Raw genomic sequence first — 15,134 nt, forward strand, 5'->3', positions numbered from 1 at the left:
AAACCAGCACTGTTAAAAGTATTTAAGTGGGTTTGAAATTATTCTGACATATTTAGTGCTAAGAAGACAGTTTCTCTAAGTTTTTTAGGAGTACCTGGCATTGTTTTTTTAGATATCTTGAAAGATCTAATAGTTGAATATGGAATTTTATTCTTCCGAATCTATTGAGAAGGTAATAAATTCCTGTGCTTCATTTAGTGGTTATCATTTGCATTGAGTAATTGTACTCTGAGGCATCATTGGTAGGACTGAAGTTTAAACAAAGGGGAAAAGTTAAGCAACAAAGAAGAGGATGCTGATTGGTGGGACTTGCCTTAGAGTTGAAGAAATAAGGCTTGAAAATTATATAATTGCAAAAGGGAAGTTTATAATACTTTGTAAATAGAAAGCTTGAACTGTAAATACAAGCATCTTTTTAGTCAGAACATTTTGTTTGCAGTAATGTGAATGATAGTTTTAGGAGAGAAGATTAAATGATAACTTTCCTAAATGATGCTTATAAAAAGGTTATGCAAAAAAAAAGGGTTATGCAAATGAAATAGGACTGTACTCCTTAAATTTCATTTACAAAGAAAACACAAGGTTACTTAACATTTCCTTAACCATTGAAGATCTGTTATTTGGCATATGGATTGTAGGCAGACTTTTTATTATATTTTTAAAATGGTCCATGTAAGTTCTTACCAATGCTCAACATTGTGTTTCATGCTTCTGATTTAACATTCACATCATTATAGTGGGAATAGATAGAACTGGAGACAGCTGAACTACATGTATAGTAATTTATCATAATTCCTTTTTTAAGGATGTTGTTTTGATTAACTACTTGTGAGAAACTTCTACCAGGATTATATCTAATAGCATAAGAAGGTGTTTGATGGTTTTACGTTAGTGGATCAGTATCTGAAAGTGTTACTAAATGCAATGTAAAGTTAAAATACACTATAGACTAGGTTTGAAATTCAGAATGAGTCTTGGGATAAAAATTAGAAATAACTGGTTTAAAAGTTCAAGAGGATTAAACTTGTTCTTAGAAAGGAATTTAGTTGAAGAGACCTATTGAAAGAGTGACATTTGCTTATAATGATGTATTTTCCAGGATATGTGTATCAGGAGAGAAACTTTCTTACCTCTAGCTAGCAGCAGGTCCTGGAATTAGAATGCTTAATAAATAACTATGACTAAACAAGCCCCTAACTTGTCTTACCAAGAGAGAAGGGAGAACAATCTCTTTGGGAAAGCGAGGGCCGCTGTTAACTTATTACTGTGTCCTCATTATATTAGGTTTCACATTGGGACTAACCATATAGGACATTGTGTGTGTGTATGTGTGTGTAAGGATCCTAAAAAAAAGGCAAACAAGCCAAACTTCTATTTAATGAGAACTGAAATTTAAATTCGGGAAAAGGCCTTTTGATTCTTGTCATTTATATTGCACACTGTTTTGTGAATATTGAATCTTTCAGGAGTGATACTCATAACTACAACACTGATACAGATATGGCAGTTGTTGAAACATGAAAATAATTCTGCGGTGATTAGTAAGTAGCTTTCTCTCCAAGGGTGGAACTCCACTTCCCCTGCTCTTTAGTCCCTCCCTGAGGACTGCACCCCTATCCCTCACCCACCACCTTGTGCTACAGCAACTATAAGCTTAAGGGGAATAGAGAAAGGAGGGGTTCAGGACCCTGGTTGTACACTGTAAGTCACAAGTTAACTGTTCTCATTGTTCATTGTTTGTGCTTTACCAATAACTAAATATTCCAATCGTCTCTAGATATATGTATGAAGACAACTCAAGTTTATTTTACTTATTTATTTTTTATTTATTTTTTTACAACTCAAGTTTAGGAAGCACAAAATGAAACAAAACCTTTTGATAACAGGGCATCACAGCCTTTTTTTTTATTTTTATTTTTATTTTTATTTTTTTTAGAGCTTTTAATATACAGTAGGCATCATTCATGTCTTTCTGAAAAGGGTAGCTAGTGCATGCATTTCAAACTTTCTTGACCAGGGAACTTGTTTATGGAAGACCTAAAATTTCACAGGGTACTAATTTCTGCAGGATACAGTTTGTGAAGGGCTGCTCTCTTAAATTCTGATTCGTACATCACTGTAAGGCTGTGCTGGACACATTGGGAAATACATAGATAAGTTTTTGGCCTTTAAAGAACTTAAGACATAGATGCTTCTAAATGATACTTACTCACAATTCCAAGCAGTAGTTAGATGACTGACTGAAATCTCTTCCTTTGTGATTTCCTTATGGAGGAGAAACAGTATTTGAGATAGTTTGTGTTCTTAAAGTTGTGGGAACAGTCTTCACCAGTTAAGGAAAATGGTGCTGAAAGAGTTTGAATTACTAGATGCCAAACTGCTTAGGTAAGACAAAGCTGTTCTTGGAAATATTTTTATTTTGTACAAAACAGACACATTTTCATATGACTGCATCATTTCATTGTTTACTAAACTTGTGGTGTCTGCAGCTTGTATCTGTTGAATTAGAAGCTTAAGATTTTTGTAGTACTATTGTGTTTCATTCTGATTTGACAATTAATCTATAGTGACTTTGGATCCTTCAGATAGGTTAACAAATATTTGATGGTGTTTTAGGTAGGAGTAAAATTTATGCTTGGAGATAAGACAGCAATAAACACATGCTCTTAATTGACCGTTTTTTTTTTTTTTTTTTTTTTTTTTAATAAAACACAGATAGGAACACAAAAGCATAATGAAAGGTATGAGTCCCAAGTGATACAAGCAACAAATAAGAAAGTTTGCTGAAAGACTCACTGGGTCTTGGTGGATGAGAAATGTTTAGTGGAGGCTGACCGTTGAGTAAAAATCAAGTAAGTCAGGTCTGCGACAAAATTATTTTGTTTGTTTTGACTGGAAGAGATGGTTGGAAGGGAGTATGTTAACTAGATAAAGTCCATTTCTCAGCCAAATTAACATTTTATTAACGTATACATTAAAGAAGGATTTAGTGGAGCTATGAAGTTGTAGCTTGACCCAGAAAGTGATAATCATCAAGTATGATCTATAGTGTGGGTTTTCATAGTAGGTGTAGGTGCCTCAAGACCTTGTATTTCCCATCTTGCATTTCTATCAGGTATAAAAGTAGGGACCTTGTGAACAACGGACACAGGGGTTTTTGTTGTTTTTTTAAAACTGGGAGAGGGAAGTCAAGTTTTCATGGTTGCTGACCTTGGTGCTGAAGTACTATTTTTCTGAGACTTAGGTTGGAATGAGTTGTGCTGTGTTCTCATGGCTGGACAGCAACCACTTTAATAACAGTGTCTGGGAATTGCAAGATATTCTTGCTCACATCAATTAGTGGTTAAGAGCATGCATTCTGGTGCTAAATTACCTTGAGTGCAAATCTTGGCCCAGTCGTTTATTGTCTGTGCGAGTTCTCTGAGCCTTAGTGTTCTTGTCCTACAACTTACATATTTCAAGGGGTTGTTGTGAGAATTAAATGAATTAATCCATGCAAAGCGCTTGGAAGAGTCACTGGCAGATGAACAGTATAAATAAACTTAGTTATTATTATTATCGATGTATGTTTGCCTATAGTCACACTGTGGAGAAAATCTAAGAGAAAGGCGACTGGTGGTTGTACTGTGTATTATGTTGTATATTATAATCAATTCCATGCTACTGCACACTCTCTTTTGTCAGACTAGTCAAGTTGTTTGTAAATTTCATCATAAAAGAAATGTTTATTTAGCAACAGAAACTTAAGCGTAGTCTAATTGCTATATGGAATTTGTGAGTGGCGATTCCAAGGAAGACTTGTGTTGGGAGAGATGGGTCTTGTAAAATTTTAGGCTTACAGTTTTTGTTTTCATGATTTGTACATAACATACATATTAAGTGTATGTGTATTTCTAAGTATTTTAATGCCTTCATCTTTTTTCCAGTAACAAAGCGTGAAATATGAAATAAATCCCCAATGTTTTTCAAGATTATTTTAAAGGAGTTGTAATTACCGCTCAGCACCTAGGACAGCACCCAGTGCAACACTATGTTACATGAACTCTGGCTTGAGGTTTGGGGTTTGTGTTCTGGATTCGGGGAAGAAAAGAAGAGAACATTTTTTGGGAAAGTTAACAATTCTTGTAAACACTCTAAAAGTATATGAATGGAGGATGATTTCATGGCTTTATTTCAAAATGTTTTACACTGGCTGTAGAACCCACTTCATAAAGTAGTTTGAGTTAAAATGATCTAATATTTGTGTTTTAACTTTCAGCTTTGTGTTATTCTTGGAAAATTTCGCACCACTTGTGAATTCCTTGAACCTGGGCATTGCAAACCCACTTCTGTTGGGCCCATCTCCTTTGCACTTTGCTCAGATTAAGACTCAGTTGGCGCTTCAGCAGCTGAATGCCGTTGCCTCACATAGTTCAACACCACCTTATGCTTTATTAAATCAGGCTTTCTTGAAAATAGCCATGTCGAGACCCAGGTTTAATCCACGAGGAAACTTTCCACTTCAGAGGCCACGAGCACCTAACCCTTCTGGGATGCGGCCTCCAGGACCATTTATGAGGCCTGGATCCATGGGTCTTCCAAGATTTTACCCAGCAGGGAGAGCCCGTGGAATTCCACACAGATTTGCTGGCCATGAATCTTACCAGAATATGGGACCACAGAGAATGAATGTTCAGGTAACTCAACACCGAACTGATCCAAGATTGACCAAAGAAAAATTGGATTTTCATGAAGCACAACAAAAGAAGGGGAAGCCTCATGGTAGCCGGTGGGATGATGAGCCTCATATATCTGCATCAGTGGGAGTGAAACAGAGTTCTATAACACAGGTTACAGAGCAAAGTCCTCAAGTGCAGAGCCGCTATACAAAAGAGAGTGCCTCAAGTATCTTAGCAAGTTTTGGATTATCTAATGAAGACTTAGAAGAACTTAGTCGCTATCCTGATGAACAGCTAACTCCTGAAAATATGCCATTAATTTTGAGGGATATAAGAATGCGAAAAATGGGGCGCCGATTACCTAATTTACCTTCACAGAGCAGAAATAAAGAAACACTTGGTAATGAGGCAGTTTCCAGTAATGTGATTGATTATGGGCATGCAAGCAAATATGGCTACACAGAAGATCCACTTGAAGTACGTATTTATGATCCTGAAATTCCAACAGATGAGGTCAAGAATGAATTTCGGTCACAGCAGAATATTTCTGCATCTGTTCCCACTCCAAATGTGATATGTAATTCTATGTTTCCTGTTGAAGATGTGTTTCGACAGATGGACTTCCCCAGTGAGTCCTCTAATAATCAGTCCTTTTTCCCAGTTGAGAGTGGAACTAAGATGTCAGGCTTACACATTTCAGGAGGACAGTCAGTCCTTGAACCTGTAAAATCTGTCAGTCAATCCATTAGCCAAACAGTTAACCAGACAATGAGTCAATCTCTTATTCCTCCGTCTATGAACCAGCAACCTTTTTCATCAGAATTAATTTCAGCTGTAAGCCAGCAAGAACGGATCCCACATGAACCCGTGATTAACTCATCCAGTGTACATGGATCAGGAGGAAGTAAAAAGAATTACCAGTCAGAGGCTGATATTCCCATTCAGTCACCCTTTGGAATTGTGAAAGCATCTTGGTTACCAAAGTTTTCACATGCTGATGCCCAGAAGATGAAGAGACTTCCAACTCCCTCTATGATGAATGATTATTATGCAGCATCTCCAAGAATATTTCCACATTTGTGTTCTCTGTGTAACGTAGAATGTAGTCATTTGAAGGTGAGTGTTTTTAAAGATCACTGTATAATGATAATCAGCGCCCAAATTTCCTCTAAATTTTCATATTGTGCTGATGTTAACTAGGTCTTGAGGAAATGGCAGAAATTATTTGTGATTGCAACATCACCACTTAGTTATAATCGAAGTAGCCCTGGCCTAAATACTGAATTGTTAGGCTTTCTGTATTCCTGTGACTGGGCACACCACATAGTTTGTCCATGTACTTTGAACTTTCAATTAGTTCTTGCAGAAAATTCATGCAACATAAAACTTACATAACATAAACTGTGGACTTAATAAAACAATATCACGAGTCAACTTTATCTAAATAGAATCTGTTATAAAAATATAAAAAGTTGGAATAAAATATTTGTACAGCACGCTTCTAAGAAATAATATGTTGTAGCCTTGCATGTTTCTACCCGTCTTGGGCTAAAAGACAGTTAATGTTGATTCAAATACGTTCTGACTCTAGCTAGACTAGGATTTTTAGTGTTTCATGAGAAGGAGCAGCCTAAATAACTTAATCCATAGCAAAATTGAGTCAAGAGTTATTATTTTGGGCCTAGCTGTTGGCTCACAGTATAACATGGTAGAAATTTAGAGAAAAAATTTAAAAAGGCCTTAGGTACCTCTATGGTCAGTATAATTAGAAGAAAGTTATTTTATTTTATTTTATTTTTTATCTTTTTTAAGAAAGTATTTTATAGAGGTGCTGAAGAGCAATGTAGAATATACTCTGATAGTACAGTTGACTCTTGAACAGGTTGGGGTTTGGGGGTGCCAGCTCCTGCACAGCTGAAAATCCAAGTTGACTCCCTAAAAACTACTAATAGCCTGTTGACTGGAAGCCTTAGCGACAACATTAATTAGTTGGTTAATATGTTTTGTATGTTAATATTGTGTACTGTATTTTTACAATAAAGTAATTTAGAGAAAAGATGTTAAGAAAATGATGAGAAAATACGTTTATGTGTACTGTAAAAATCTGTGTATAAATGGACCCGTGCACTTCAAACCTGTATTGTTCAAGGGTCAACTGTAACTGTTGGTGGATTTGTGTAGGAATTTCCCAGTATGTTTTATTTACTTACATATGTTTGGAAACCAGTGTTTCTTCTGTTCACTAATGTGATTTGTAGATTTATGTTATAAATAATCAGGAAGGAATGTATTTCCCATGGAAATAAGCTTCAATTCAAGGCCCTGTCATTGGTTGTATACTTTGAATAGGCTTAAAAACCTATAGGTGTTAATTTTCTTTTTTCTCCTTCCAGTGCTGCCCTTTTATTGTCTATGTATTACCCACTCTCCAGATTTCAGCTGATGCTTTTATTAACTCCAGCAAAGGAAAGCAGCATTCTTTTTCATTTTAGCCAGATTTGCTGAGTTCTAATAAAATAATAGTTGCCTTCGCTATCAGGGGAGATAGCCAAGTCTTGAAAAATCTCAGAATAATTCATTGCACTTAGTTAAATAGTCTTTAAGTAGCGCTGGCCTAAATTCTGAATTGAGTAATAGGCTCTCTGTATTCCATTTGAACTTTTAATTAGTCATGATAAATCCAAGAAAGGTATTTTTTAAAAAAATATTTATTTATTCATGAGAGACAGACAGAGAGAGAGAGAGAGGCAGAGACACAGGCAGAGGGAGGAGCAGGCTCCATGCAGGGAGCCTGATGTGGGGATCACACCCTGGACCAAAGGTGGCGCTAAACCGCTGAGCCACCAGCGCTGCCCGATAGGTATCTTAAAGAACTTAAGGTTTTTATTTTGTGGAATGAAAAACATGTATGTTTATTCAATGAGTATTTACTGATTACCAGTTTCATACTTGGCTCAATTAGATGCTGGGCAGAAATGAGAGCTATATTAAAATGAAGACATTGGTCTTAAGCAGTTTAAATAGTCTCATTGAAGAGAAAAATTACACACCTAAGGAATCTACAGAATTAGAGGGCATCAAATGGTGTGGTGATTGCACTTGTTTGGCTGTGCTGTAGGGGAGAGAAATTTAATATTTCTATCTTCAGGCTTATATCCATTCAGACCAGCATTATCAATTTATCAATACCTGTTACGTATTTAGCAGCATGTAATTCAAAAGAAGTATAAATAATACTTACTTTGGCAGCACTTACACTAAAATTGAATGGTACAGAAGAAATTAGCATGGCCCATGTGCAAAGATGACATGAGAATTCATGATATGTTCCATATTTTTTATAATAAGTGTAGTTAACATCCATCATCTCATATATAGATACTATAAAAGGAGAAAGCAAAATTAAAAAAAAAAAAGTATAAATGTACTTTCTGACCTTAAAAGGCACTAGTTGATAAGATTGAGTGACAGTGACTAACTGCATTGATTTTGAACTGGAGGGATCTGGGAGGGAAAACTTCATGGAGAAGGTTAAATATGGGTCTTGAATAATAAGTAGGCTTCAGATATACGTATGGGAGGGATGACATTTCAGGTGTCAGCAATAACAATAAGTACCAAGGGCCTTTGAAAGCTTAGCTTAGAGTTTAGACTTGAGGTGAGATGCATTAGGAAGCTAATTAAAGTTCTTGATATATGAAGTGGCATGTTCAAAGTGTATTTTAGGGGGATAAATCTGGCAGATGTGAGCAAGGTGAATAGGAATGAGAAGTGATAACAGTAGACACCAAATACGAGGCTTCCCTAGTTACCTCAGGTGTAAGATGATGAAAGTCTAGGTTAATATGGTAAAAGTAAAACTTACAAAATCATTAGTGATTCATTAGAGTTCACAGAGATTGCCATTTAAAACAAAAAACACCTTTTTTTTTTTTTTTAAACAGAACAGCATGATGGATCTGACTAATAAATTTTTCACTACTAGATGACCACATGATAGAGATTTGTGAACATGGACTTAGATGTTACAAACTACCTCTCATTTCTGTGTGATACATTTTGCTGCCTTGTAAATGTGCATATATATGATCTTGTAAATACTGTAGCCAATAAATGTAAATTACTGATTGCAGAGTTTTTTCTTACTAAGTGACATTTGACGCATATGTTCCCCACTGCTGAATCTTTAAAACTATAGTCTGAAAAAGGCAACAGTAGAATGTGAAATGGATTTCTTTTCTAAATTGAGATTTAGACGTCATACGAGGAGCTGTGCTTGGTTTAGAAGTTAGGTCTTTTTCTCTGTTCACTATTTATTTATTTTTAAAGATTTTATTTATTTATTCATGATAGACACACAAAGAGGCAGAGACACAGGCAGAGGGAGAAGCAGGCTCCCCGCAGGGAACCCTGTGTGGGACTCCATCCCAGGACCCCGGGATCATGACCTGAGCCAAAGGGAGATACTCAACCACTGAGCCACCCAGGCATCCCTGTTCTCAGTTTAGAAGCTATCTTTCTCACTGAAATAATTCAGTTTGAGAAAATACTAATTAACGTAAAAGATTTTTGAGGTAGTTAGAGGATAGAGTGTACTCTTACGTGGGTAGGTATTTTCACAGTTTGATTCTGGGCTCAAGTCTACAGTCCTTGAAGCTTCCTGCCTAGTAATTATCACTTTTTCTCTCAGGAGAGGCAGTACTACTTTTGGACCCTTATTACCTCATCTGGATACTGTTATTAGAGAGTCTAGAAATTGGGGTGGCAAAGGTTTATTTACTGAGCTTAAGCAAGTGATATCAGTCGTGAAGTGGGCCTGTTAAACAGCACAGGATGTGTGTGTGTATGTGTATGAATGTATGTGTAGGACTGGAGAGTATGCCTTAAATAGGGCAGCTATCAACATCAGTTGAAAGTTGCTATACAGAATATATGTCCAGTATTATTTCTTCAAGAAAAACTGGAAGTCTGGATTTGGGGGTAAAATCACTGGATTTTTAAATGATGGCAACTTATTCACATGAAACACTTTATGATCTAAATAAATCATGCCCAACCCACTACTTGGCAGTGTGTCTCTTTGATGTAAACAATGTCCAGTTAATGTCAAAGGCATGGGTTCAGCAGTACTAGAGACTCTTAACTTCCAAACTCTGCTAGCACTCTATTTGTAGCATTGAGCGGGATATGCAGACATTTCATTTTTGCAATCCACAATCAGCTCCACGACTTAATGAAATAGTTCAGGGTTTTTCATAACCTGTTGCTGAGTATTGCAAATAGCATGCATTTGTCTTTGGATAGTTCTTGACAAGGCAGATTCCAAGATCAGTGTCAGCTGTGGTTTTTAACTGGAGACTTCTAGTTTGTAGCAATGACATACTAAAATGTTTTTGAAATGGAGATGAATAATATTTTCCTCAAGGAACATTTTAAAACAGAACTGTTGAGTAATTTCTTTTCCTATCCAAATGCTGAAAAACAATAAAACATTGAGTAATAAAAATACACATTGCTTTTAACTGTTTCACTTGGGGGATTGAATCTTTGAAAACTGTGTTGTCTTTTTTAAAACTTCTAATCAGATAATATCTTCCAGGAGCTATTTATGGGTACAGAATGTAATTTTAGGGCAGATTTGTAAGTGAAGAAATGTATTAAAAAGGCATTCTGTTCACTGTAAAGCTCTACATGTAAGGGATATTGTCCTTGAAGTGGTGTTACTTTCCCTTAAGTCCTGAAAGTAAATTAGATTTAATCAGCAGTTTTTCATATTTTTACTAATCTTATCCTTTATTAATATAGTGGGTACCTTGTTTGGAATGGTACTGGCCTAAGAGGTAGGATTTTTTGTTGTTGATGTTATTAGCTTGAATTTAGAGATATAAATCATACTATATTTTGAAGATGCCATTTCAGATACTGTTTATAATTATTTATAGAGTTTTTGGTGTTCTGGAGTATTTTTATATGTAAGATGAATTATTTTTGGTCAGTGCTTTTATTTTTTCCAAGTTTAAATATATATTTGATTTCGAAATGAGTATCCATGGGTATGATTTTTAAAATGTGTTTTATACTAAAATATTTCAAAATGGCATCAATGTGGTCTGCTATTAAGTGGCTTTGTTTGGAGGCATTTTATTTTTGTGAAATATCATTGAGTAGTCAAATGTTATTTATAACTAGATTTGTTAATTTTTGAAAAAAGTATCCTGTGTCATTTTTAAAAGCCTAATTTCATTAGTCAGTATGAGGAATATTCTAATTTCATCACTTTTGTCCTTTCACAATAGGATTGGATTCAGCATCAAAATACATCTACTCATATTGAGAGCTGCCGCCAGTTACGTCAACAGTAAGAACAAGTTTTTCTTTTTTATAGGTAGCAAATTTACAAAATAGTTAATGTTCAGATATGACTGTTTAATACCTTTACTGTGGTACTGTAGAGAAAAATATTTTTAGAAAGCTATTGCCTATTTGAAGTATTTTATAAAGTATATTTAATCTTTTTCCAAAAGGAGAGAATTAAGTATGATCTTTTCTTCTGATGCTCTCCTAATTTAATCCCAGTAGGTAGACTTTTAATATCATAGGTTCATTTCTTGCTGGCTTGCCTTCTTTGCAGTGTTTTATTTTATAGTAGATATAATTTCCTTCTTCTATATGCCCCACTTGCCTAAAGGATAAATAACGAAAAGCCACCCCAAACCAAACACCAAATTAAATTTCAGGTCTAAATCTCCTGGTTTAGAGCCTATTTTAAGAATAAACCTTAGGGGCATCTGGATGGTTCATTCAGTTAAACATCTGGCCCTTGGTTTTGGCTCAGGTTGTGAGATTGAGCCTTGCCAGCCGGCTCAGGGTGGAGTCTGCTTGGGATCCTTCCCCCACCTGACCCCTCCAACCTCCTTTCCCTGCTTGCTCGCTCACACATGCACATTCTCTATAGTAAATAAATCTTGAAAAAAAAAAAAAAAGAATAAACCTTAAGTGGGAGATAAACAAGCTAGATATGTTGGTTTCCTCAGTATTGGCTCTTCAGTTCTTCAGACTTTTGTTTTTTTAAGACAGACAGCTATGAAGATAAAAAGTGTGACTTTAATAGGAATCTCATATATCCCTTGGAATAATGAAACTAAATTGTAGTGCCCCTTCTATCATTAAATATGATACAGTTATGTGTCAAGTTACTGGTCACTAGACTGATAGTAACATGTTTTGGGGCAAATGATTTTGTGACAGCTGTTTTGGATTTTGGTTTTGTTCTTTATGAAAACCTCACAAAAAGTTTTTGAGATTATTCAGGATTCTTCTAGTCATAAGTGATAAACTTACCTCAGATTAATTTTTATTTTTAATTTTTATTTTATCTTTAGTTTTTAAAGAATTTATTCATTTATTCATTCATTTTTTTGTTATTTTAATAAGTTAATTTTTTTAAAGATTATTTATTTATTTATTTATTTATTTTTATTTATGATAGTCACACAGAGAGAGAGAGAGAGAGAGAGGCAGAGACACAGGCAGAGGGAGAAGCAGGCTCCATGCACTGGGAGCCCGATGTGGGACTCGATCCCGGGTCTCCAGGATCGCGCCCTGGGCCAAAGGCAGGCGCTAAACTGCTGCGCCACTCAGGGATCCCAGATTTTTTATTTATTTATTAGAGACGGAGAGACAGAGAGGGAGAGAGGGCGAAGTAGCTCCATGCAGGGAGCCCGACGTAGGTCTCCATCCCGGGTCTCCAGGATCACGCCCTGGGCGGAAGACAGCGCTAAACTGCTAAGCCACCAGGGCTGCCCGATTCATTCATTCATTTTAGAGCCAGCAGGGCTGAGTGGGACCATGAGCAGAGGAAGAGGGAAAAGGAGAGGAAAGAATCTTAACCAGACTCTACACTGAGCATGGAGCTCAATGAGGGTCTCCGTCTCATGACCCTGAGCTCACAACCTGAGCCAAAACCAAGTCTCACACTTAACTGACTTTACCACCCAGCTGCCCCAAAGTAGTTTTTAAAGTAAGGGAATTTATTAGTTTATTGAAGGAGGAAGCTTAAGAAGTGATACTAGTTTCAGGAACAGCTGAATTGATGCTGTAACAAAAATCAAAGTAGTCAGAAATATTTTTGTTTCTTGGCTGTTCTGATCTCTTCTACTTTGGCCTCATGAGATCCCCGGTATACTGCCTTCACAAAGCAAAATAGCCCCCATAGTTCAGGACTTAAATGAACTGTGTAGTTAATAATTCTAGGAGTTAAAAACAAAACAAACATGACAAAAAACCCACTTTCCTAACAACTCCTGTTTAAGTCCAAGGTTTGACTCTTTTGGTCCACTTTGAGTTAGTTGTCCATCTTGAAATCAGTTATAATAGTTGTGGGAACTAGTTGGGTATCCTACCTGTGTTGGTGTCATATGCTTGCTCCTACTGTTGAATGTGAAAATAAGCCCTACCTGAATCATAAAGACTATGAATAGAGTTGCTTCTCTATATAAACATTGTGTAGACAAGCATAGGTTATTATATGGAGATAATTTGTTATTTGAATTAGATAGGCCTAGCTGCCACTAGGAAATGGAAAATCTCTCCTAAGCCACAAATTTTCTCAGATACCCAGTGGGATGTCTGATTTTTATGAAGGTGAAGGATTTAAGTGGTAGTGAGTCATTTGCTGTAGGTAGGCATTAGCGTTAATAAGATTCTAGCTATATACACTGCCATTAATTTACTAGAGCAAATGGCACATATACCTGTTAAAGCCTTCTGTGTAGATAGCCTATTTTTTTTTCATGCATTTAGGCCCTGATTTTAAAATGCTTTCTGTGCCTGCCACTGTATTATCTAGCCTACATTATTACCTTTTTCAGGTTGTATGCTCTTGAATAATTCTTTCTTGTGTTTCTCTGCACTGCAAAAAAAAAATAATGATAAGAAATAGATTTGATTAGGTGCTTGGAATCATTCCATGGGAAAATCTCTGCTATTCCATTCTTTGTTTTTTACATATGTTCCTTTTGTTTTTATACCTTAATCTATTTAGTTATTCACCTGCTGATGTATATTTAGCTTCTTACTCCTTTTCGTAAGGCTGATTAACTCTTCCCTCTCTTTGTCTTTGTTGGATCTTTCTGGATATGATACACAAGTAGTTGGATAACCTGAGAAAAGATACAGTGCATCATAATTTTAGTAATAAATAAGAATATATTTTTCTTGTATGCTGGGCATAATTTAAGTCCTTCGCATAATTTAATTTTCAGAGCAACTTTGTGAGATGTATGTATAATGACTATTTGTAATTTTACCAGTGAGGAAACTGAGGCATAGAGAATCAACTTCTCTGCTATCTTACAGCAAATAATTGGCATAACTAGTCTCTCTTAGCCCATGGATCTTTACTCCTTTCCCCTCTTTTCTGCTCAATAGATTATTCTGAAAAGATTCTAAGCTGAAAAAAAAAACAAAAACAAAAACAAAAAAGATTCTAAGCTGTAAAAGTTGAAGGAATAGTAAACATGCATATGTTCATTTTTGTTCACCAATTATTATCATTTGCCACATCTATTTTGTATTTTCATTAAACTATTTTGAACTATTTGTTTTTTAAATTTATTTTTAAAGATTTTATTTATTAGAGAGAGAATGAGTGAGAGAACAAGAGCAGAGGGAGCAGCAGAGGGAGAAGACTCCCTGCCAAACAAGGAACCTGTCATGGGGCTTGATCTCAGGAACCTGAGATCTGTTATAACCACATTGAATCCCTGCTTACCCCTCAACTACACTCCCAAACCAGAATTCAACCAAGATTCATTTATTGCAGTCTCTTAAGCTAGAACAGCCCATCTGCCTGTTTCTTCTTTTCTTACTTTACCTTTTCTTTCTTTTCTTCCTTTCTTTCATTTATTCATTCATTTTGAGAAGGATACTTTCATGTTGACTTCTTTTGAAATATCCAGGAAGGAGTTGTCTTGTAGAATGTCCCAAAAGTACATTTTGTACTTTTCTGTTTGTTTCCTTATCAATAAATACACGTTGAACATTTTTGTCACAGAAACTATAGGTGATGTGTATAGTTAGCACATTGGGTCAGAGATACTGTCACTTAGGTCCTTGTTCTTAGCCATTATGCTATACTGCCTCTGTGAGGAGTGTCATGCTTCTGAAGCACATTTTAAACTAGTTAGGCAATGTACAGGCAGTTAAAACTCTACCTGCAGAATAGTATACATGCTTTATCTTTCTGCCCTGGGCAACAGAGACAAAAACATGTATTTTAGCAGTCAACCTAATGAGGATCCAAAACATTATCACCGACTCTTGAGTCAATGTCCTCAAGCTCTTGTGAAACCATAAACTGGAGAGCTCCAGAAATTTAATAACCTCTAAGTGTTGACAGCATATTTCTAGCATTGTGCATATGAGAAAGTTATGGCTTATTCACATTAAGTAACTGGCTTTCAGATCTATGGCCAT

The 15,134-nt window shown here is 35.8% G+C and overlaps 1 protein-coding gene and 1 non-coding gene across 15 annotated transcripts in view; both read left to right on the top strand.

Annotated features, from left to right (window-relative positions):
* ZNF638 (zinc finger protein 638) overlaps window positions 1-15,134 on the top strand; it is a 136,785-nt gene that overhangs the window by 65,274 nt on the left and 56,377 nt on the right. For 12 of the 14 annotated variants that reach the window (XM_072769755.1, XM_072769760.1, XM_072769762.1 and 9 more), the window contains exons 2-3: window positions 4,259-5,774; window positions 10,955-11,016. In XM_072769755.1, coding sequence (XP_072625856.1) covers window positions 4,259-5,774; window positions 10,955-11,016 — 1,578 coding nt within the window. The remainder of the gene's footprint in view (window positions 1-4,258; window positions 5,775-10,954; window positions 11,017-15,134) is intronic. The other 2 variants (XM_072769768.1, XM_072769769.1) reach the window with 1 other exon arrangement.
* Window positions 7,896-7,997, top strand: LOC140601969 (U6 spliceosomal RNA). Its single transcript, XR_012005030.1, has one exon. It is a non-coding gene; the product is annotated as a U6 spliceosomal RNA (small nuclear RNA).

Source organism: Canis lupus, chromosome 12 (assembly GCF_048164855.1).
Source record: "Canis lupus baileyi chromosome 12, mCanLup2.hap1, whole genome shotgun sequence".
NCBI lineage: Eukaryota > Metazoa > Chordata > Mammalia > Carnivora > Canidae > Canis > Canis lupus.